This window comes from Prunus mume, linkage group LG4, assembly GCF_029339155.1.
Source record: "Prunus mume cultivar Tortuosa linkage group LG4, ASM2933915v1, whole genome shotgun sequence".
In the NCBI taxonomy this organism is placed as follows: Eukaryota; Viridiplantae; Streptophyta; class Magnoliopsida; order Rosales; family Rosaceae; genus Prunus; species Prunus mume.
Genome location: NC_142701.1, coordinates 9348150 through 9371192, shown reverse-complemented (window position 1 = coordinate 9371192; position 23043 = coordinate 9348150). Strand labels below are relative to the sequence as shown.

Below are 23043 nucleotides of genomic sequence, written 5' to 3'. Positions count from 1 at the left end.
ATGGGCATTGATCCTCTGCTTCGCTCCCCAACAGAACAACTTAATGACAGATCAGCACATCGCATTCCACATGCGGGATGGCAAATTTCCCGATTCGGCTGTAGCATACTCCAATTGACAAACAAAGAAAAATAATCATCATCAGTTTAGGAACGGGCCCACTTCATTTCACTGTGGGGTGGGGACCACAATTGCGGGCACTCTCCTCCACCTATGACTTTATGGACAATGAACGTACCACCTACTAAAATCACATGTACATTTTAGATCTCGTAGCATCTAAATCTTAGGTTTTTATATGACCATTTTGCTCTAGGGCATTTAGTCATCACTTTGTTAAATTTACTCGATTTATTCGTGCGACAAAGATAAATTTTTTCTCAATCGAACATAAACATATAATTATTCAGAAAAATGATATTTCTCGTCGAACTAAGTAGCAACATAAGATTAATTATAAGTATGATAGTATAACATTATTCAAACCGTCCCTTCGTGTGCGTAATGTTAATCTCACACTAAACAAATTTGATGGGATATGATCATATCACAAGGGTAAATCACACTTGGATGCATCTTGAGGCCTGAAGTTGCAAAGTAGGGCATACCTTCCCAAAGAGATGCAAACAGCAACTCATCACTTGAAAAGAATTGAGTAAAATAAAAGTGATTCCGACATCTATGCGTCGAAAATATGCGATAAGCTTTTTTTATCTACCGTTCTCGCTTTATCATCCACCGTTGATCCCATATTCCTCAATCCACACCGTCCAATCAAACAACAAAATTTTAAGCAACGGTCCAGATCCCTGACGCTACATAATACCACGCAACCGCGACATTATGTTATCAATGCCCATATGCTCCTCGAATTTTTGATCTTTCACATTTCTCCGAATATAAAATCCACCCGAGCCTTCGCGAAAGGCTCTCCATCTTCTTATCTTACTCACTCTCCGAAGCTCATCAGCTCGAAGAGTCTCTCTGTTTCTGAGTTCTGAATTCTCCGGCGTACGGTCACCGGCGAAGTTAGGGTTCCGGCGAGGATGGCGGTTCTTCTTTCTACCCTCGCGACGGAGGTTGTGATCCCCGTCGCCGCCGTCATCGGGATCGTGTTCTCGCTTGTCCAGTGGTTCATTGTATCGCGCGTGAAGGTCACGCCAGGGCGCCACGCGCCTCCGGCTGGGCCCAACAGTAACAAGAACGGCTTCAACGACTACCTCATTGAGGAGGAGGAAGGCCTCCATGACCAAAACGTCGTCGCTAAGTGCGCTGAGATACAGAACGCTATCTCTGAAGGTAGAGCTTGGTTCTCTATGCTTGTTTAGATCTTTTGAGCTTTTTGTTAGATCTGGTGGTTCTCTTGAAATTTTCACTCTTTGAACTCCAACAGTGTTGGAGCTTTAGACTGTTTTTGTTTGTTTGCTCAGAAAACGGAGGAAATGAAAGGAAAGTTCAAGGCTTTCAGTTTAGCTCGCGTTTGGTTGCTGAGAAAACGGAGAAATTGGATAGAAACTTTATCATGGTTCAATCAAATGGTTATATTAAACTTAGTTTGAGCGGTATCTATTAGTAGAAGTTCAATTTTTCCTTGCAATTTCTCAGCAGCCAAACGAAGTCTAAGGTTGGGAGAAAGACCTAGAAACTTCTGATTTTTCTTTCCTCCTGTCTTTGTGTATTTTGACCTGCATCTGGTTAAAGAGAATGCCTTTTCATGGAATTCTAGGTTTTATGTTAGCTCAAGCTTGAGCTTTTGATTGCATATCTGAGTTGGGTCATGTTCAAGATCTGCTTTTGCGTTTATTTAACATATATTTATTCTTTTTTCTTCATTTAGATTTTTTAGATCTAGTTTAATATTGGGAAGAATAGAGTAATAATACAGCTTATCCTCTCGTCTTTGTTGTTATTGTTATAAATCGCAGTTAATTATTTTGTCCTGTATCAATAGAGTCATTTGGCTTCTGGGGTATTATCAGTATCCTTATTATTACTAGTGTGCACCACATGTGTCTTGCACGTGCGTGATGTATCATGTGTCATGTGGTAGGGCATCGTTGATTATAAATTAAGGTTATTTTTATATTTTTGTTGTATGGGTATACTGTGTGGTTGTCGGGAGCATGATTTAATTTTTTTGTCGTATCTAAATTAAAGTTTGATTTATTTTTTATTATTCAAATTACTGTGTTAGTTACTTTGAATTGATTCTGTCTGATATAGAGAGTTACTTTCTACTTCCACTAGCAGCAGAATGCCAGTGTAACTGCTGGTATGGCATATGCTAATGCAGTTGAGCACATTCTGACTATTTAAAGTGGGAAATGCTACGAAACTTCTCTTTAACGTTCTCTTTTGGACATTCTCAATTCGCATTACATATGTCACTTTGTTTACACATAAAATAATGTCATTAATGCATCATACAAACTAATTTTTATTTTCCAAGTTTATCCCTATTAAATGCATTGTTGTCCCTGTGTATTGCTTTATTTATTTTTTCAAAATCCTCTGTGTTTTTTTTATAGACAGCTGTGACCTTTTTTGTGTGGTTAAATTACTGTTTAAAGATTAATAAATGTTATTTAAATTAATAAAAAAAATATTTAATCATTTAAGCACAAATTTTCTATGTTTTTATATTTTATAAACAGATCAGTTTTAAGAAATTGAAATTAAAACATTAAGGGGAGAGAATGCTGTGGTGGGCTATGTTGGTTGGGGTTGTGACTTTAGGTGGTGGTGGCGACGTGAGAAATGGAGAGGGCGTATGGATGGGGATGGTTGGTCAAAAAAATTATTTTATTGATGTTTAGTCTTATTTTTCTTCTGCCCAAAAAAAAGGCGGTCTTATTTTTCTTTTTGTAATAGGGATAAACTTGGAAAACAAAAATTAGTTTGTGTAATGCATTAATAACATTGTTTTAAGAGTAAGCAAAGTGACACGTGTTATGAGGAGAAGGGAGAAGGTTGTTAGCATTCCCCATTTAAAGTTTAGTGTACGAACCAAAAATATATTGTGGAAAGGGACATGAATGATGGTACTGACTTGTTAGTAAATTTAACTGGACATAAATTATTTGAGTCAACAGGACGTCAGTTTGATTAGTAACTTGGGAGTTACACTTAACATGGGATGATGGTATCCTAATTTTACTTATCCAGCACTGATAGATTAAGACAATATGATGTTGTCTTTGCAATTTCTATACAAGTTTTGGTAACGGTTTCATTTGTTTTCGTATTCGTATTCATATCACATCACTATCATATTTTCCTTTGTACTTTCTATGACCAACAAGGTTTGATAATGGTTGCATTCATTTTCATATTTATATCACATCACTTTCTATGAGTCTCCATTTTATTAAAAAGCGGTATGCATGGTTGTACAGGTGCAACATCCTTTCTTTTCACTGAGTATCAGTATGTTGGGGTCTTCATGGTTGTTTTTGCAATCTTGATCTTCCTCTTCCTTGGGTCTGTGGAGGGTTTCAGCACAAAGAGCCAACCCTGCACTTATGATGCGCAAAGGACCTGCAAGCCAGCACTTGCAACTGCAGTTTTCAGCACTGTAGCTTTCGTACTTGGTGGTGTTACCTCGATCCTTTCTGGTTTTCTTGGCATGAAAATTGCCACTTATGCCAATGCTAGGACAACATTGGAGGCAAGAAAAGGTGTTGGGAAGGCCTTTATTGTTGCATTTAGGTCTGGTGCAGTAATGGGATTTCTCCTTGCTGCAAATGGTCTTTTGGTACTTTACATTACTATCAATGTCTTTAAAGTGTACTATGGTGATGACTGGGAAGGCCTTTTTGAGTCAATTACTGGCTATGGTCTTGGTGGATCAGCCATGGCTCTCTTTGGAAGAGTTGGCGGTGGTATCTATACCAAGGCTGCTGATGTTGGTGCTGACCTGGTAGGAAAGGTTGAAAGAAACATTCCTGAAGATGACCCAAGAAATCCTGCTGTAAGCAATCTCAAAATTTCTTAAACTTGGTTGTTAAGATATATATGGTGTTTTGACATTCAGGATTTTGGTTTGAATATAGGTGATTGCTGACAATGTTGGTGATAATGTTGGGGACATTGCTGGGATGGGATCTGATCTTTTTGGCTCATATGCTGAATCATCTTGTGCTGCCCTAGTCGTTGCTTCCATTTCCTCGTTTGGAATCAACCATGAATTCACTTCTATGTTGTATCCTCTCCTCATCAGTTCTATGGGCATCCTTATTTGTTTAATCACAACCCTATTTGCCACTGATTTCTTTGAGATCAAGGCTGTCAAGGAAATTGAACCAGCTTTGAAAAAGCAGCTTATCATCTCCACTGTTCTCATGACTGTTGGAATTGCAATTATTAGCTGGATTGCTCTGCCGTCATCCTTCACAATTTATAACTTTGGGGTTCAGAAAGTTGTAAAGAACTGGTAAGATCTGTGTAAAACTCTTTTACCAAAATGGTGATCTTGTGTAGTCAAGTGTTTCCCTTAAATTGTCAAGCCACAAAATAATGTATTTTAGTTATATAATTTCTGCCAACTTGTAGAGGAAAAATGTTTTCTTTTTCATTTTCTCCCCTTTCAAAATTATAGTAGACTTGATTTCTGATATGCATCAATCTTCATATGTGTTCTCTCTTGCATTAATCTTCATTTCTACTCTCTCTCTCTCTCTCTCTCTCACACGCGCGCACACGCACACACACACACACACACACACACACACACATCTTGCATTCAATTGATCATTGCAAACAGTCCAAGGTTCATGTTCTTGCGTGGTATTGGTTATGTGAATTTTTTTTGGCTTGAGTACCTTTTTGCCATGTTGGTCTATCATCCTATTCTGAATTTGATGTTGTGAATTTTACGTGGACTTTATTTGCCATGTGAATTTGTCAATGTCATAACAAAATTAGACTACTTAAGACCTTGTACTTAGAGATGGTGCACCATTTGATCTTTCAAGTTGTAACTACTTGTGAATTGTGAGGATACCTGGATGTGCATCAATTTTTCTGGCTGTTCCGTAATTGATATGCCACATTATTTAAGTACGTCATTGATGTGATTAACTTTGCAGGCAATTGTTCTTGTGTGTGGCTGTTGGTCTTTGGGCTGGGCTTATAATTGGGTTCGTCACTGAGTATTATACCAGCAATGCATACAGGTACCACTTATACATCACAAAAATGTTCCTCTCTTGCTATTTTCACTTCCTGTCCTGACCTGTCCATTTCCTCTGTTGTTCCCAGCCCTGTGCAAGATGTTGCTGATTCCTGCAGGACCGGTGCTGCCACCAATGTTATCTTTGGGCTTGCTCTGGGATACAAATCAGTCATCATTCCAATTTTTGCCATTGCAGTCAGCATTTTTGTTAGTTTTAGCTTTGCTGCAATGTATGGCATTGCAGTGGCTGCACTTGGGATGCTGAGCACCATCGCTACAGGTTTGGCCATTGATGCTTACGGTCCCATTAGTGACAATGCTGGAGGCATTGCTGAAATGGCAGGCATGAGCCATAGAATCCGTGAGAGAACTGATGCTCTTGATGCTGCCGGCAATACCACTGCGCCATTGGGAAGGTAATTGACATTCTTTCAGAATGTGCCTATCCTTTTATTTTGATGTAGCTTGTCGTCTATTTGAGTTGTGCAGAGTCAGCATAAATCATGTGCGGTATCGTAGTTGAAAACCATTCATCAGTCACCTGTCTTGTTATATTTGATCTGTTTCTGTATTTTTATTATTTTTTTTTGAGAAGTAATAATGGTGTGCCTCCATAAATTGCTTTTTGTCTATTGATGGTTGGACGGATATTCTTTACCTGCTTCATGTTCTGGTTGCCTTGGCTCAGCATTATTGAGCCTAGTGTTTCAGCGGTAGTAGAGTGCTTGGCTAACTCGAAGTGCACCCTATAAGAGTTTATTGTGCTTAGTTGTATCTGTTTTACTTTTCTTGGTTTCACATGTGCAAAGGTCCTTTTGACTTATCAATGAATTATTGGGTTCTAGGGATTTGCCATTGGATCTGCTGCTCTGGTGTCTTTGGCCCTGTTTGGTGCCTTCGTCAGTCGCGCAGCAATTTCAACAGTTGATGTCTTAACCCCAAAGGTCTTTATTGGACTGATTGTCGGTGCAATGCTTCCTTACTGGTTCTCTGCCATGACCATGAAGAGTGTGGGAAGTGCAGCACTAAAAATGGTTGAGGAAGTCCGCAGGCAGTTCAATACCATTCCAGGTCTCATGGAGGGTACCGCTAAGCCCGACTATGCTACTTGTGTCAAGATCTCCACTGATGCATCCATCAAGGAGATGATTCCACCGGGTGCTCTTGTCATTCTTACCCCTCTCATTGTTGGAACATTATTTGGCGTGGAGACCCTATCTGGTGTTCTTGCTGGTTCATTAGTTTCCGGTGTGCAGGTAATGTTGAACATAGAATACAGTGGATGCTAGTGGATATTCCAACTTGGTTTTGAACAAATGGGAATTTTGATTTGCTGAATATGTGTTGATCTCCAATTACTGATTTTATGTGCATATGTTTTTGGCTATCAGGTAGCGATATCCGCTTCCAACACAGGTGGTGCATGGGACAATGCTAAGAAGTACATTGAGGTAAAACATTTCATTCTTTCTAATTAAGCCGAGGTTCTCTTTGGTTTTTATTATTTTAATTCTTATTTTTTGGGGTAAATAGGTTATCTGTTTATTAAAATTATCTTGGTGTATGGTTTTCAGGCTGGTGCTTCAGAGCATGCGAGGACCCTTGGGCCAAAGGGATCTGACCCACACAAGGCAGCAGTGATTGGTGACACCATTGGGGACCCACTGAAGGACACCTCAGGCCCATCACTCAACATCCTCATCAAGCTCATGGCAGTGGAGTCCCTTGTGTTTGCTCCCTTCTTTGCCACTCATGGTGGCCTACTTTTCAAGATCTTCTGAGGAGTTGGAGTTGGAGGGAGTGTGTGTTTTCTGCCATGGCTATTGTATCAGGGGAAAATGGCCTTATAATATCATTTGGTTCTATTTTTGGTCTGGCGGGCTGAGGTTTTATTATTAACTTTTCCTTTTCTTGTACCAGTATCTCTCATCCCTCTTCTCCCCTCCCTCTTTTAGTTAGTGTTTCTGTTAATTTGTCAACTCTGAGAATTTTAATGACGAAAATTAGATGTACCAATTGAAACGTTTTTATGAAAATGGGTTCTAACTTGGACTCTAAATTTCATTTTCCCCCCAATTATGGTGCCTCCTTTTGAAATCCTAGTTTGGTTCATAAAAATTTCTGAAGAGCGGCTTCATCTGATGAAGCTAAGTTTATCATTTGATTTTTGCAAGGATGAATTTAACAAATGAAACATTGAAAAAAATAAAAGTTCTCATAAACAATAGTTGTTAAATAAATATAGGGTTAATTGATGATTTGCCCTTGAATTTGTACTTAGGTTTCAATTTATCTCATATCTTTTTCTTTTTAAAGAAAATTGAGGACCTGCACTAATTTTTTTTCATCAATTTGCCCCGAAACAACAAAATCTATCACTTCCCATCCATCATGTCATCAAGTTGGAGGTTATTGTTGTCCTTTCGCGTCTCCACCAAAAAACTAACTTGACGGTAGAATGGATGGGAAGTCGCAGATTTTGACGTCGGGGGTCAAATTGGTGAAAAAAATTAGTTCGGGTCCTTAATTTTCTTAAAAAAGAAGAAGAATAAAGGGTAAAACGAAACTTAGGTACAAGTTTAGGGGGCAAATAATCAATTAAGCTAATAAATAAATAAAAAATTATAAAGGCCATGTCTAGTTAGAAATGCGCCATCTTTACCTTTCAATTCAGAGCACACAAACGTTTAAAGTCAAGATGACGGGTCTAATCTAGGGGTGGGCTTGGCTTTGGGCTCAACCCGAACACCGAACCGTAGACATCAATTTGGCTATTTTGAAAACCGAAACCAAACCATAATTGATGAAAACCGACCACTTCGGTTAACTGGACTTGATGGTTTGGTTTGGTTTGGTTTCGATTTTTTGGCTTTCTGAGAGAGAGAGAGAGAGAGAGAGAGAGAGAGAAGAAATAAAAGCAATGAAGAGGAGAAGAAGAAAAAAAAAGATGGAGAGATGGAGAAGAAGAGGGAGACGGAGTGAAGACAATCGTAAGAAGAAGGAGAAAAAAAATAAAGAGAGAGAGACTGATGAAGACAAGACAAACGGAGAGATTGAGATAGAAGAAAAATAAAAGATTGAAACTATGTATTATATATATATATATATTTCTTATAATAATATTATATATAATATATTTTTAATATGGTTCGGTTTGGTTTGGTTAAACCGTAGTTTTGAATATTGCAAATCGTACATCGAACCATATATTTAGGTTTGGTTTGGGTTCAAATCGATGACCAAAAAAAGATTGAAAAAAAACCAAACCAACCCAAACCATCGGTTTGGTTTGGGTGGTTTGACCGGATTACCGGTTTGAATGCCCAACCCTGTTCAAATCCATTATTGTTGTACTACCAATGATCAATGAATAATTTCGTGATACCAACCATAAACAACTAATAATCTTTGGAATATCATTCGACATCACGTTTTGCACTGCAAAATTGGATTCAAACCCCATATGTTTCTCAATTATATTTTTGTGGTTGGTTTTATATTCGAAGGCTCAAGAAAAATGATTTATGATTTTCTTTATAATGTTGATTACAAATTATACCTTATGTCAAAAATGTGTGTTTCTTCTTTGGGAGCTTCTATTTAGACATACTTTTTCTTAAGTTAATTATATTTTTATTGCCAACGGGGTCTAATCTAATGAAAAAAGGCATTGATTTGCAAATTATAGGTCTTAAGTTCGAATCCCAATGACATCATACATAGTTGTGTGTGTGTGAGAAATTCCACTCTATTGTAGTTTACACTATCTCATCGACGCCATACTCAATCCCACTAGACGTGAGATTTCCTTGTCCACGGAACCCAAGCATCCATCTCCACTACCAACCACCAAAACTGTGAGATTGAGACCCAAAAAAGGTAATAGCATCCCCCCACCAAAGAATGAGCATTTTGGATTGAAAATTTGGGTCAGATCAATGGTGTAACGGTCCACCATAGTTGGTTGAACCTCTACTTGAGAATTCGGTGGTGTGATGTTGTTAAGTATCGTTCCACGAAGAGTGATTTAATTTACTAAGTACCGATTGTGAGAGTATTAGAGCTTCCAATTTCACCATAGCCAATTTTACCGAATTCCCTTAGCATGTTAATCCTAATTAATCTCCATGTTGACAGTTGATTTTTCATACTGTATTCGATACTCCATCCTTGGTTATACCAAAAATATTCTTTACCAACCCACTCTATCCCTAGTAATGGAATTAAGATAATAAGAGATTAATCAAGTTCCTTGGAAAACTTGCAAAACAACCACATAAGTCATGACATATATCCATGTCTAATCATGTAACCTATGACATCTATTACAAAAAGCAAAACTTGAAATTGGACATCCCTGTCGAAACCTCCTCCAAGATATCTACCAAAACCTCCTATTTATATGCTTCCTAACTCACTATTCTAGTTGGGAATCAACACTTCCCCCAACAGAGAGGAATAATGGGCTATTTCTAACCTTATTTAGACTTCCTTATTCAACAACGTAGATAAAGAAATAAAATCAATTAAGCTAATTAAGTCTCCCAAAGCCACTTGGAAAGCTCCCCTACGTCACTTGAAACTCAAAATCAGCCCATATAGTGAAATTTCCAATTTGCTTATGCTCGGGCACATCAAGTTGGAAGTCGACAATCAAATACTTGAGAATTGCCATTCCAAACCGAACTACCTAATTGGTAATTGCCAAACTACCTTTGTCATTCAATTCTTCTCCATTTAAGCTCAAAATTGCTATTAGGTTCAATTTAACTCAATTAAAACCAACAGTTTAACTCAAAATCATAGCAATATGACAAGTAAAAGAGATATAATAAATAGGCAAAATTTCAATATATCGTATAGGTTGACAATTTTTGTTGTTGTTGTTGTTGTTGTTGGGTTATAAAGCAAGAGACTCGTAGCTCAAGTGGAGCATAGATTTGATATTCCACCAGTTCCCCAATATTAGACCTAGCATTCATGTCGTGTTTGCAGTGTTCGTGTCAATCCGCTTTTCTTAACAAGTTGACACGACACGAAACGATAAGAAAATGGGTGAAAAATGTCAAACACGAACACGACTTGTTACAATTCAAGAATCACATGACACGAGCCATTTCACCCGTTAAGAATGAAAAAAAATTTAAAAAATTGAAAACTGAAAAAGAAAAAAAAAACCACGTACATAACCATTGCGCAGTTCCCCCCTTCCTCTTCCTCTCCTCCTTCCCCAATTCATAAACCTCAATTAATGATGCAACCGGTGAGAGAGACGATTCACTGAAGGAGGAGGAGGAGGAGGAGAGAGAGAGAGAGAGAGAGAGAGAGAGAGAGAGAGAGAGAGCTATGATCGGTTTTTGGGAAAATAATGAAAAGAGAAGAAACTTATAGAGAGAGACAGTGGGAGAGAGACAGTGGGAGAGCCGGGGGAATTGGGTTGGAAGAGAAGAAAGAGAAGGAGAAAAAAAGAAGATATAAATTTACAAAAATGTCCCTGAGCTTAACGGGTTAATGGGTGTTGAAGAAAAATGTCAACCTCCCAACATAATTTAACCACCATTAATTAAATAATGAAGTTATATTATTTTAAGTTCTACCCATTGGAGACGCGGTGTCTGTTAATTACAATCCCTTACTTCAAGGGAACACCTTTTGATTCCATCATATAGAAACAAAACGTGTGTGTTTGGTTTTGCGGCTGCTCCTAAGTCGAACCTCAGGGTGTCTACGTACCCCTTACGGGAATCAAGCCACTCTTAGTTCAAATAATTGCAACAAATAAATCACTCATTGCAAGGAAAATTTGATTTGAATTATATTGAGTGAATTTAGCTAAATAAACAAGAGATTTGATTTTGAATTGTATTTGTGGCTAATTTGGTTAAGAATAAACCAGGGATTCTGTTTGGATTTAAGATTTGGGCGGTTGCATCTAGATTGAGTCTCTAGATTGCCTACATACCCTTTCGAAGGGATCAAACCAACATAGTTCAGAATTGATTTGGAAATTAATGGGTAAGTATGGCCTACTAATTAAGAATTTGTGTCTTTGAGACAATTTGGAGATGTTGAAATTTTCACAAGTAGATGACTCATGGGAAAAATTAGAAATTAATAGATAAGTGTGGCCCACTAATTGAGAATTTGTGTTTGAGATATTTGAATTTAATCTCATTGAAATTTGCATGGGTAGATCACCTATGAGAAAAATTGAATGATTTTGTACCATTTTTCTTATTGTCAATGTCCAAGAAAAATAATGAGCAATTTTGATTAACCCACTAATTTTCTAAAATTGACATTTGCACTTGGAAAAGTGTTTTGGAGAATTTGGTTAGGATAAACCAGAGATTCAAATTTGGTTGTGGTTGCGTCTATTGAAATGCTAGACTGCTCACATATCCTTAACGAGATCAAACCAACGTAATTCCAACTTAATTGTTTAATTTGCGTGGTTGTGTACCAGTTGAGATTTGGCTTGGTTTTATACTACTTGAATCTTCACTTGACGATTTGGGAATTAATGGGCATTTTTTTGGAATTTAAGCCCATTTTTTTGGAATTTAAGCCCATTAATCCATAATTTGCGAATTTGAGACTTTGTACCAAGTGTTCGCTAATTGAATTTTTAATAGAGAAACCCACTGAGCTTGAAACTTGCCATGGAATGCACGCATTATATTCTGGACCGCCAAGCCTTGAGACGTTGGTTCGAGACTGCTGGATCATGGTACATGTCTGGCATCTTCACAGTCCCATGGGCATATAACACTTGCTATTTGGGCTTTGAGGCTTGTCTCATGGTCTGTGACTTTGTGCAACGAAGTCATGTTTTATGGGCGAAATCTTAGACTCCTGATATTTATATATTTTGTACCCATTTTTTAATTAGGCAGGTGATAAGTAATTTATCTCCTTCTTGTAATTAACTTTATTTGCTGCAAGCCAAGAGAGAAAGAAGTCTTCTTCCTTTTGGTTTCCTTTCTCTGAATGTGTGCGGCCCATCATAGACTTCCCTTATTTCTTAGTTGCTTCTGCATGACATAAAGAGAGGCTTGAATCCTTAGGCTCCGTTTGGTTCATGGAATGAATTTGAGGGGAAATCATTTCCATGTCATTTTCCAATGAATGGGAATGAGAAAACAAAATTTGTATAAATTTTCAATTATACCCATACTAAATCAAATAAAAAAAGAATGCATTTAATGATATATTATAATTCTAAATTGTTAATGAGGATAAAATGGTCATAAAAAATATGTATTTAATGTTAGCTCATTTTCCCAAACTTTCCCATGAGGAGGGAAAACAAAACCTAAGTTGGGAATATGACTTTACTTTCTCCCATACTTTTTAGCATAACGATTTCCCATACCTAGACTTATTAAACATGGAAAAACAATTTATTTTTCATTTCCATAAACCAAACGGGGCTTTACGTGGTGGCCGAACCACCACGTCCACATTCATTCTTTTTATTTCTGTTTGTCTCAAGCCGGTTGGAATATCCCACTTAATACATCAAATGTCTCATTGCAGGTGTTGAGGAAGAGTTCCTCCTTTAATTCTTTTTTCTTGCTTTGATTGTGTTGCATAACAAAAGAAAGAAACAAGTTGTTTCTTCGACTCTAGGATTTCACGTGGTAACCCACATGTCCATAATCTTCCTTTTCTTTTATTTTCTTTTTTGTTTGTTTCCATGTTGCTAAATTTTGTCTTCTCTCTTTGTATGTACAGACTGTGCCTTGCCATGGGCCATACTGAAGGCTTTGAGATTTCTTTATTTGTGGAGAAAGCAATTTGTCTTCTTGCTTCGGAAACCAAAGACAAAGCCTGTTTGAGTATCAGCTTTGCCTATTCTTCTTTTCTTTTTGTTACTGTAGCAGTTATTGCCAATCTCTCATTTTTTTAACTCAAAAGTAGACCAAGCACAATCATCCAAGAGCACAGCCCCCTTTTCTATTTTATTATTATTATTTTTCTAGTTGCCTTTTGTTTTGTCAAGCAAATCCACTATTTTTCTTTGAGGAATACTAGCAACCTTCTCTCTAACTTTCTTCTTTGGACCTTCTCCATTTTTTGCTTGATATGTGTCATTCTTCTTACACTTAAAACAATGTCATTAATATATTATACAAACTAACTTTTGCTTTCCAAGTTTACCCTTATTAAATATATTCAATTTATCCAAACAAATTTCACAACTTTCTTACCATCTTATTAAATTTTTTTTAAAGAAAATTTTTGCTTTTAAAAAAGAGAGGAAATGTCCTTTTTTTATTATTAAAAAAAAAAGGACATTTCCTCTTTTTTTAAAAAAGCAGACATTCTCTTAAATAAAAAAAATTTGTCATTAAAAAAATAATAATAATATGGTAAGAACGTTGTGAATTTTTTTTTGGATAAATTGAATACAATTAATAAGAGTAAACTTGGAAAGCAAAAGTTATATAATATATTAACATTGTTTTAAGTGTAAAGAATGTCATGTCAAAAAGAAGAAGGTCCAAAAAGGTTAAAGAGAAGGTTGCTAGCATTCCTTTTTTTTTGGCTCCATTCTCTTTCTCCCTCCGCTGGCTCTCTTCTTTTTTTGTTTTTTGGTTACTGTGTTTTGTCTGGCCTCTTTTCTTTCTCTTCTCTGCTGCCTATTTTTGTTTTGTTTTGTTTTGTTGGTATACATACAAACACAAGATGAGTACTTCAAGCAAAACGTGGGCTATGCGTGGCCTCTCCTCCAAACTTCTTTCGTTTGCTGACTTCCCTATTTTTTTGTGTTGCCTATGTGCAAACAGCTGATTTCTTTTTGTTTTCGTTTCAAAGCAGCACACTCAAAGAAATTAGTGGGCTTTTGTTCTTGTCAAAGAGGGAGAGAGTTGATCATATTCTCCGAAGGCAGAGGTATAACCCATTTTTATTTGCTGTGAGATTAAACCCCCAATGGTTTTGTTTGTGGGTTTTGTACCCAAAATGGATCCGTCATCCAGAGAACTTAGTGTATGAGTTTTATACCCAAAATGGATATATCATTAAGAGTTTTTGATGGAGGGTTACACACCAATGATGGATTTTGTATCCAAGATTTTTTTGGAGTATAAAACCCAAAGCCTTGATTGAGGGTGAAACATCCAAGCTTTATTTCTACGGTGCAATACCCAAACTTGTTTTCAGGGTGAAATACTCAAGCTTTGTTTTCGGGGTGCAAAACTCAATGCTTTGATTTCAGGGCTTATAACCTAATGATGGATTGAACATCCAAGAAATTTTGATTCAAGGGATGCCGTCCCAAAATTTGATTTGTGGGTTTTATACCCAATCATGGGAGACATCAAGAGAGGTGCCTTGTTGCAGATGCAGCATGTATCTGACTGCTTTTTCCTCTGCAGCCTCACGACTGTCCTTCTCTACCTTTGTGGCTTTTCAGTTCTTTTTTTCCTCCCTCGCCTCCCAGTTGTCTCCTCTCTTTTATAGAGTGGTTGCAAGAAAGAGTTTTGAGATGGAACAATCCTTGTTCAAATTGGATTCCTCCTCCCACTTCATCAAATTATCTTTTTCCTTTCTTTCCTCTAGGGATAAGATCATGGACAATTTGATATACATGTTGTTTCAAAATTGTTTTGAAAACAAGTGTAGTGTACCCCACAACGTTGTGGGGCTTATCCAAACCCACAAATTATTTTTGGTGAATTTTTTTGGTTCAACAATGGGTATTCACGAATTTACACGACACGACATGTTAGCTTAATGTGTGGCTAATAGTTCAACACAATATCAACACGACACAATAACTTGGACCCGAATACTAAGATTTTTGTGTGAATTCGTGTTATGTTAACGGGTTGTGTACAATATTGCCAGGTCTACCCAGTATGATATCGCTTGTATTAATATATATATATATATATTTCCACACATTTTGTTCCTACCAATTTCTGTTGTATAAATAGAAATTCGTTTCTCTAGTTTAAGTTTTAACAGCCAGTTTCATCGAGGTTCCAATATTTTCATTTCCATTTCGTTCCAGCCTCTCTGTTCTCTTCTTCTTCTCCTCTAAAATAAAAAACGAAACACAAACACAACAACAACAACAAAAATGCTCTCATTCTCTTCCACACAAACCAAACCTTCTCCTCTCACTCCAAATCTCTACCCATCTTCTCACTCAATCTCTCACTCTCTTATCACACCTTCTTCCGCTCGCAAGCCCCAAAAAAACCAGACCCATCTTAATCTCCAACGCCTCAGAGTTCGAGCCATCGACGCAGCTCAGCCTTTTGACTACGAGACCCGAATCAAAACCCATTACCAAAAATCCAACACTCTCAAAATCGCCATTATTGGGTTCGGCAATTTCGGCCAGTTCTTGGCCAAAACTTTGGTCCAACAAGGCCACACAGTCCTCGCCCAATCTCGCTCTGACTACTCCAAAGTTGCAGAAAACCTCGGCGTTTCATTCTTCACAGACCCACATGACCTCTGTGAGCAACACCCAGAAGTTGTTCTTCTCTGCACTTCAATTTTGTCCACTGAAAAGGTAATCAAGTCGTTCCCTTTTCAGAGGCTTAGAAGAAATACCCTGTTTGTTGATGTTCTTTCAGTCAAAGAATTTCCAAGAGATTTGTTGTTGAGTATTTACCTGATGAGTTTGATATTCTTTGCACACACCCAATGTTTGGACCACAGAGTGGTAAAAACTCATGGGTTAATCTTCCTTTTGTGTATGACAAGGTTAGAATTGGAAATAATGGGTTTAGGTTCAATAGGTGTGAGAAATTTTTAGACATTTTTGGTAGGGAAGGTTGCAGGATGGTTGAAATGTCATGTGCAGAACATGACAAGCATGCAGCAGGGTCACAATTTGTGACCCATACAATGGGGAGGGTGTTGGAGAAGTTTAAATTGGAGTCTTCACCAATTAGTACAAAAGGGTATGAGACTTTGTTGAATTTGGTGGAGAATACATCTGGGGACAGCTTTGATTTGTATTATGGGTTGTTTATGTATAACAAGAACGCAATGGAGCAGTTGGAGAGGTTGGATATGGCATTTGAGGCTCTTAAGAAAGAGTTGTTTGGGCATTTGCATGAGGTTTGTAGGAAGCAGTTGTTTGGGACTGCAGAAGCAGTTGAAATTCCAAGAGAAGAAGAGCCTGCCAAGTCCCAGAAATTGCTTCCAGTTGGTGCTCAAAATGGAAGCAATGTTGTTACTCAAAATCGAAGTGGTGAGGCTTCTCAGAATGGTGCTCATGAAGGTTACGAAGATAGTGCTCCTCTCGATTCTGCTTCTGTGTCTCTAAGATAATATGCTCTATGTAAATATGTTCTGTTTCTAGAGTAGGAGAAGGTGTGCTTACGCATCTATGTATGCTAAAGTAATTAGAATTCCAGCTGTGCTGAAGAAAATCTTTATTCTTTTGTTGTTGCTATTTTTCTTCTGTTTGTATGAAGAAAGTAATGAAGATCTCAAATTTTGAGAGAATGTAGTTGTTCAGCATTGCAACATGATTTTCAGTCAGATATTTGCTTTGGCATTCCCCTAAAATTGGTTGATGCATGGCTTTTGTGAATCATTTCTCTATTTGATTATTAATGTCAAGTTGTCAACCATTTGGGTGAATCTGATATCCTCATGCCCACCACCTCTCAGCCTTGCACATTATGGCACATGTTTTTATTTATTTATTGATTTAAAGTACTTCAGACTTTTTTACTTCATATTATTTATTGTTATTAGCATAAATGATGGAAACATGCCTGCTGTAGTTGAAGTTTGACATTCAAAGTTGATCTCCTTTTGTTTAATGCCATATAAGGTTGTGTTTTTCTGAAGAAGAATTGGGGGTTACTAATATCTTGAAGCATTTGATTGTATCATGTCCATGCATTGGCAAACGTTTTTTGTTTTGTTCTAAGGTAATCTGATAGAAAAAATAAATGAAGATTTTGTGGCTTTGGATCTAAATTACAGTAAACTATTGTAATTAAAACCCGAAGTATCGTATATAAGAAGAAAACTACTAGACATGGTTCCAAACTCTAGTTCGTATATATGCACCATACAGTTTCTAAACACTGACAAGAAGCATGATCTTCTCATGCATAAAGAAACTGCAACAAATTTATCTGCAGAACAAGTGAGATTACATGCGACATATCAGTTTGGTCTGGTCTGTTACTACAAACCATGAAAAACCAAGAATGAGATGGTAGAATTCTAAAATTTTGTCACATGAAGTGCTCTTATTCCTCGCTGGTAGGATTCCCAGTGTGATCTGCATAATCCTGCACAATTTTGAATACTTTGGTCTTTCCTTGCTGACCAAGCCTCCTTTAGGTTGACTATCCTTTTGGGGTTCAGATGTATAGAACATGGCCACAAAAACTCTCTCCCTCTCTGAGTTCGTCGAAAATTCCGTTTGTCATTATCAGCTTGGATCAGACTACAGATTATGAAATTAATGCATAAGAAATATCATTTATCTGTACATGCCTAAATCTAAATATGAGAAAGGAGGCTTTCATAATTACTTAGTTTTTTCAATAATTGGAACAAATTTTCAAGTTGATATGAATAACTTTATCAGAAAATTAAGATAGCCCTGATTCAAGCAAGCAGTATTCATCTCAGTTCAAAGATTTTTCCAAGGATTTAGATACGAGCTCCGTAAATGTCTTCATATCTCCAAAACATCCCTGCACAGTTGCAAATAGGTAGCTTAATAGCCATTAAAATATCTCATCAATGGAAAGGTAAAAACCTGCCTCAGGGAAATAAGGGTTGAAAGTTACACAGAGGAGCTGAGTACTCTTGCTTTAGGCATAATATAGTTGCATTAATCAGCTAATTACAGTCATAAAAATGCCAAAAAGATTCTTGTTGGGGACAATAATTTCAGATTTATTGACAATCTTCTTCTGTCATTTCAACAACATTAAAGGAAAAGGTGCAAGCACCTAAAGCAAGCTGGGCTTCCAGGCCAAAATTTGGGGTGTCTTCTATCTTCTGGATATACATCAAGAAACAAGTGATCAGACCAATCAATGGGGTTGGCCTGCTTCAGGGTCTAGGAAAGAACATGGCATTTCATGCCCCATTGCCTAAATATGATAACTTGATGTCCTCTTTTTCTACTCATTTGCTACATGGCTTTTGATTCACTCATACTGGTTTCCTATGTGCTCCAATCTTTGCTTATAAAGACTGGGAAAGTAATTTAGCCTTTAATACATATATGCACAAAAGCAAGAGCAAGTATGCAGTTTCGAGTGTAAGTAATCTGAAACCAACTCCAGGAACTGAGTGCCAATTGAAGTTTCTGTATTTGTTCTTCACACTTAGTGATTGGTGCAGTTTTTGAATCGAGTACAAATTCAGGGACAATTACACCTAAAAACCCTAATTTTTTAAAGTGACAAATTAAACTAGTGTGACATCTCCAAAATTTTCCGAAACCATAAGGATGAGACAAGAGGGGTGGTACACTGCTTTAGCCAACTGTCTATCCCATATTTGTTGAGCCGTCCATTAGATATGCTAGTTGGTTACATATTTTTTTAATAGTATAATTCATTCAATCCAGTAACTGCGATTAGAAGTATTTAATTTAAACTTTTCTTTTGTGTTGAAATCCTTCTATCCCGCAAGCTTACTCAGCCGGCCCAAACCCGAATATATTGAATTGACCAACATTGGCCCAACCCAATTGGGTACACTTTTCAAACCAGTGAGTACTCCTGCCGCGAAGCACTGGATCAACCAAACCGAAACAAGATCCGACGGTCCCTAATCGTCTACGACATCCCATTCATCAGCTTCAGGTGAGTCCGGTTCATTGGAAGCCCCAAAGCTCTCTCCTTCTCTCGCTCAGCTTCTGTAGTAGCAAGTTGTGTTCGGAGCTGTTCCAAAATGCTGGCTCGCCTCGCTTCCAATCGTCTCCACGAGATCCGTCGGATTTTCAGTCAGGTTACTTTCTCCCATTTTCCTTCTCATTTTCTCACCTCCCAATCACTCCCATAATCTCACAATTTTCGCTTTTTCGATTCTTCTGCAGCCTGCCCGATCCTTCTCCACTGCCCTCAACTACGTGAGTTCTACTCATAGTTCTTCATTATTACATATTGCCCTTTTGAAATTATATATATTAATTGAACGGATTGGATTATTGAATGGAATTTGAAACATTGAGCAGCATCTTGATTCTCCGGATAACAATCCAGACTTACCATGGGAGTTCAACGAAGCTAACAAACAGAAGGTAATCCATAAAATTCTTACTTTTTTGTTATAAAAAGTATGATTTTTTTTTTCCTTTCTTGGGGTTTCCCCTTTCTATTGTATTAGCATAATCTTCATTGGCGAAGCAATGCAGTAAATGTGGCGAAACATGTATAATTTTTGAAAAATAAAATATTAAAAAATGTGGTTGCCAATGTGTGCTTTAGGCTTTGGTATCTAATTCTAACATTGCAAGAAGCAAAGATGTGTACTCATTTTTAGGTTTCTTCGCCCCCTCAATTCAACCAAGATTTGTTTTTTCCAAATTTCCACATTACTAGAGCCTAGTCGGTGTTGAACGATTCCAACCTTGTATTTAAGTTAAGTTTCTAGAATTGTATCGTCCATAGGGTTTAAATCCCCCAAGTTATGCGCCGCATTTTACACATTTTTTCTTATGGATTCATATTTATGATGATGATGTTGCTGTGGAAGTTCTTGAATTGAGCTTTGGAATATAGGCTGTCTCACTTGGCACATGTAAGATTGTTTCATATTAATGAAGTTCTAAAAAGTGTCATCCTTTTACTTGTAGGCGAAAGAGATACTGTCTCATTATCCATCCAACTACAAGCAATCTGCAGTGATTCCTCTGTTGGATCTTGCACAGCAGCAGCATGGAGGATGGCTCCCTGTTTCAGCAATGAATGCAGTATGTTGGCATGAGCGGTTGTTTAAAATTATGTATATCTTGTACTTATTTTTGCACATATCTCTATAACACATCTATACAATTCTGGTTTCTGTGTGTGAGAGAAACATGATAAATATTATATCATATGTTGGTTTGAGATAATATAATTATTGTCAGATAATAATATTTGTAAACCCAGTTTGGATAATATTTACTCCCAGCTTGAGATAATATCATATGTTGGTCTCGTATCTCATCTAGCTTAGAAGTATATATAATATTTGTAAAACCAGTTTGGATCATATGGATTATAGTTAGATCAAACAAAGATTCAAGTGTGTTCTGTTCAAAAGGAGTAGAGATCAGAGTGATTGTGCTAAGACTGAATTGGCACACTGGTTCAAATAGTTAATTGTAGAATTTAACAGCACAATAGTAATGTTGCAATCAGTACTGAAGTAATCAGCAAGAGTTAAAGATTTGAAGTTCTTGTTCCTTGAGCAATCTTTGTTCTCTGCTAGGACATGATTTCTGTACCCATTGGATAATTCTAGACATAATTTTTTTTTTAATTTAGAATATCTCTGAATATGATGCAGAGCCAGCATATGAGCTTTCCTGCTTTTGGTTTGTTTAACATGTTGAATGCGTTTAGACACTGATATTTAGATTTTGTGTTTGCTGTATTACCTTTAGTCTATAATTGCCAGGCTCTTTATCTATTGTTATTGCATAAGCTTTGTTATGTGTTTGTTCAATTTTTAAATCTATTGTGGGGATTTGTTGACTCAATGGTGAGCGTCATTTTATGTTGTGTCACTCTTTCTGCATTAAGGGTGGACATGAGAAGTTTAGGGGGGGGTTAGTGTCTATCTTGTATTTGGTCTATTTATAAAATATCCTTCACTTGATTTGCTGAAATTCAGATTGGTCAGATTGGTCTAACCAAAGTTCTACCCCAATTTTGCATCACAGATATGTGATATCCAAACTTTGTACTTGAAATGAAATTTGATCATTGAGTATAATATTTTTCCACAGCATAGCATGTTAAAAGCTCATTGTTGTGCTGAGTTGAAGTTCCAGTTATTGAGAATGAAAGAGGCTACATGAACAGTTTTAGTTATTTTATTGTTTCATGGATGTTCCAGGTAGCAAAGGTTATCGAAGTTGCACCTATACGTGTATATGAAGTTGCAACATTTTATTCAATGTTCAATCGGACGAAGGTAAGAAATTTTACATTTTAATATTGTTGTATCATTTTGTCATTATGCAAATTCCAGTACCCAAGTGTTTTTCTCTGATTGGTTTTAGGTGGGCAAGTACCACCTTTTGGTTTGTGGCACAACACCATGTATGATTCGTGGTTCACGAGACATTGAAGCAGCTTTACTGAATCACTTAGGAGTGAAGCGCAATGGTGAGTCTTATAAATGGTTTTAAAATTCTTCTAATTTTCAATGCACACCATTCTAAGGTATTAGTAGATAAAAGAGCATGTGAAAATAAACTTTGAATTGGTCATGTGCAGAAGTAACCAAGGATGGATTATTCTCAGTTGGAGAAATGGAATGCATGGTGAGTCTTTTCTTCAACGGTTTAGTGATCCAAACCTTCAGCTTCTGACTAGTCTTTAGCACTGATTTTGCTTGATTCATGCTGGAATGAAGATGAGAATAACAGTAAGAAAAAGAATTAATATGTTGGTTACTGGTGGTCCATGAAACTTTAATATAGCGTCAGGTGATAAAGTTTGTAAGGTGCCTGAAAACTTAAGTTACAGTTTCTGACAGACAAAAGGCTCATACCAAGAGAAATTATGAGTTAATGTTGGTGTGGCATTTCACTAGTTTCCCTCACTATCATGCCATTCACATAATTCCTTGGTTGACCACCTGTGATCCTAAATAGGGATAAATTAATTTTTATGAGACCCTCTTTTTACTGATTTTTGTTTTCCATACTCTTCTTCTTCAATTTTTTTGCTGTTCATTTTGAAGGAGTGATGCATGTTCTGATTTAAGTCATTGGTTGTCTACAGGGAAGCTGTGTGAATGCTCCTATGATTACAGTCGCTGATTACTCCAATGGATCGGAGGGATATACATACAATTACTACGTGGGTCAAGACTTTTTCTATTCATTATTACGTGGATGCTATACTGATTGAATTTTTTTGGAATTTATATTTATATTCTATGTCAATTTCAGGAAGATGTTACTCCAGAGCTAGTTGTGGAAATAGTTGAGAAGTTAAGAAAGGGCGAGAAGCCACCGGTAAGGAAACTAGGTGTAGATACTTATTAGGTTTTCTTCCCAGGTTTTGTTATATTCTAGAACTTTTTTAATCCCTCATCCTAATTGAGGTCTCTTGTTTAGATTATCTATGATTCTATATTGTTGCAACATAGTGTAATATAATTTCCAAATTTACAGCATGGCACTCAAAACCCTAAACGCATTAAGTGTGGACCAGAAGGAGGAAATACTACGTTGCTCGGTGAGCCCAAACCTCCTCCGTGCCGGGATCTTGATGCATGCTAATATTATGGTAAATGTTGTCTCTAATAATGCAAAGCTCGGAATGCTGTCAGGCTTCCCATTGCTTTGGGACTCGTTGGAATTGTTGTTACATACTCAACCATTTTTTGTATTGAGGTGGCAGTCTAACTTCTGCCAGTGATGTAGTTCTGTATGTTTTGATCTTTCAATATGCTATGGTTTAAGCTATACAGTTTTTCAAGTGTTTTCATGGGCTTGCCCGGAAGATCTTTCTTATGGCCGAATGCTTGCCTTAGTACTGTGAGCACTGAAGCATTTGTTCTGCTCCCATTTGTTCTGCTCCCATTTGTTCTCCAGACTGCTATGCTTCACAACTTTATATGATATCCAGAACTCAAACCACTTGAATCTTTGCTTTCATTTATAATCACTGAATTGCCAAAGCTTTAGTTGTTGTACA

The 23043-nt window shown here is 37.1% G+C and overlaps 3 protein-coding genes across 3 annotated transcripts; all 3 read left to right on the top strand.

The window, feature by feature from the left end:
* Positions 1 to 830: 830 nt before the first annotated feature.
* Positions 831 to 7249, top strand: LOC103328067 (pyrophosphate-energized vacuolar membrane proton pump). Its single transcript, XM_089050422.1, has 9 exons — positions 831 to 1299; positions 3396 to 3970; positions 4053 to 4432; positions 5088 to 5174; positions 5260 to 5589; positions 5862 to 5886; positions 6019 to 6429; positions 6565 to 6624; positions 6748 to 7249. The coding sequence occupies exons 1-9, from the start codon at positions 1047 to 1049 to the stop codon at positions 6952 to 6954; spliced, it is 2328 nt and encodes a 775-aa protein (XP_088906548.1). The 5' UTR covers positions 831 to 1046; the 3' UTR covers positions 6955 to 7249.
* Positions 7250 to 15113: 7864 nt separating this feature from the next.
* LOC103328066 (arogenate dehydrogenase 2, chloroplastic) lies at positions 15114 to 16648 on the top strand. The gene is given in 2 exon segments (XM_008230453.2): positions 15114 to 15789; positions 15792 to 16648. Coding segments are annotated over 2 exon segments (1206 nt in total). The 5' UTR covers positions 15114 to 15263; the 3' UTR covers positions 16472 to 16648.
* A 2289-nt stretch (positions 16649 to 18937) lies between these two features.
* Positions 18938 to 22848, top strand: LOC103328064 (NADH-ubiquinone oxidoreductase 24 kDa subunit). Its single transcript, XM_008230451.2, has 10 exons — positions 18938 to 19132; positions 19221 to 19253; positions 19359 to 19424; positions 19980 to 20096; positions 21230 to 21307; positions 21396 to 21501; positions 21613 to 21659; positions 22123 to 22200; positions 22293 to 22358; positions 22518 to 22848. The coding sequence occupies exons 1-10, from the start codon at positions 19076 to 19078 to the stop codon at positions 22623 to 22625; spliced, it is 756 nt and encodes a 251-aa protein (XP_008228673.1). The 5' UTR covers positions 18938 to 19075; the 3' UTR covers positions 22626 to 22848.
* Positions 22849 to 23043: the final 195 nt, after the last annotated feature.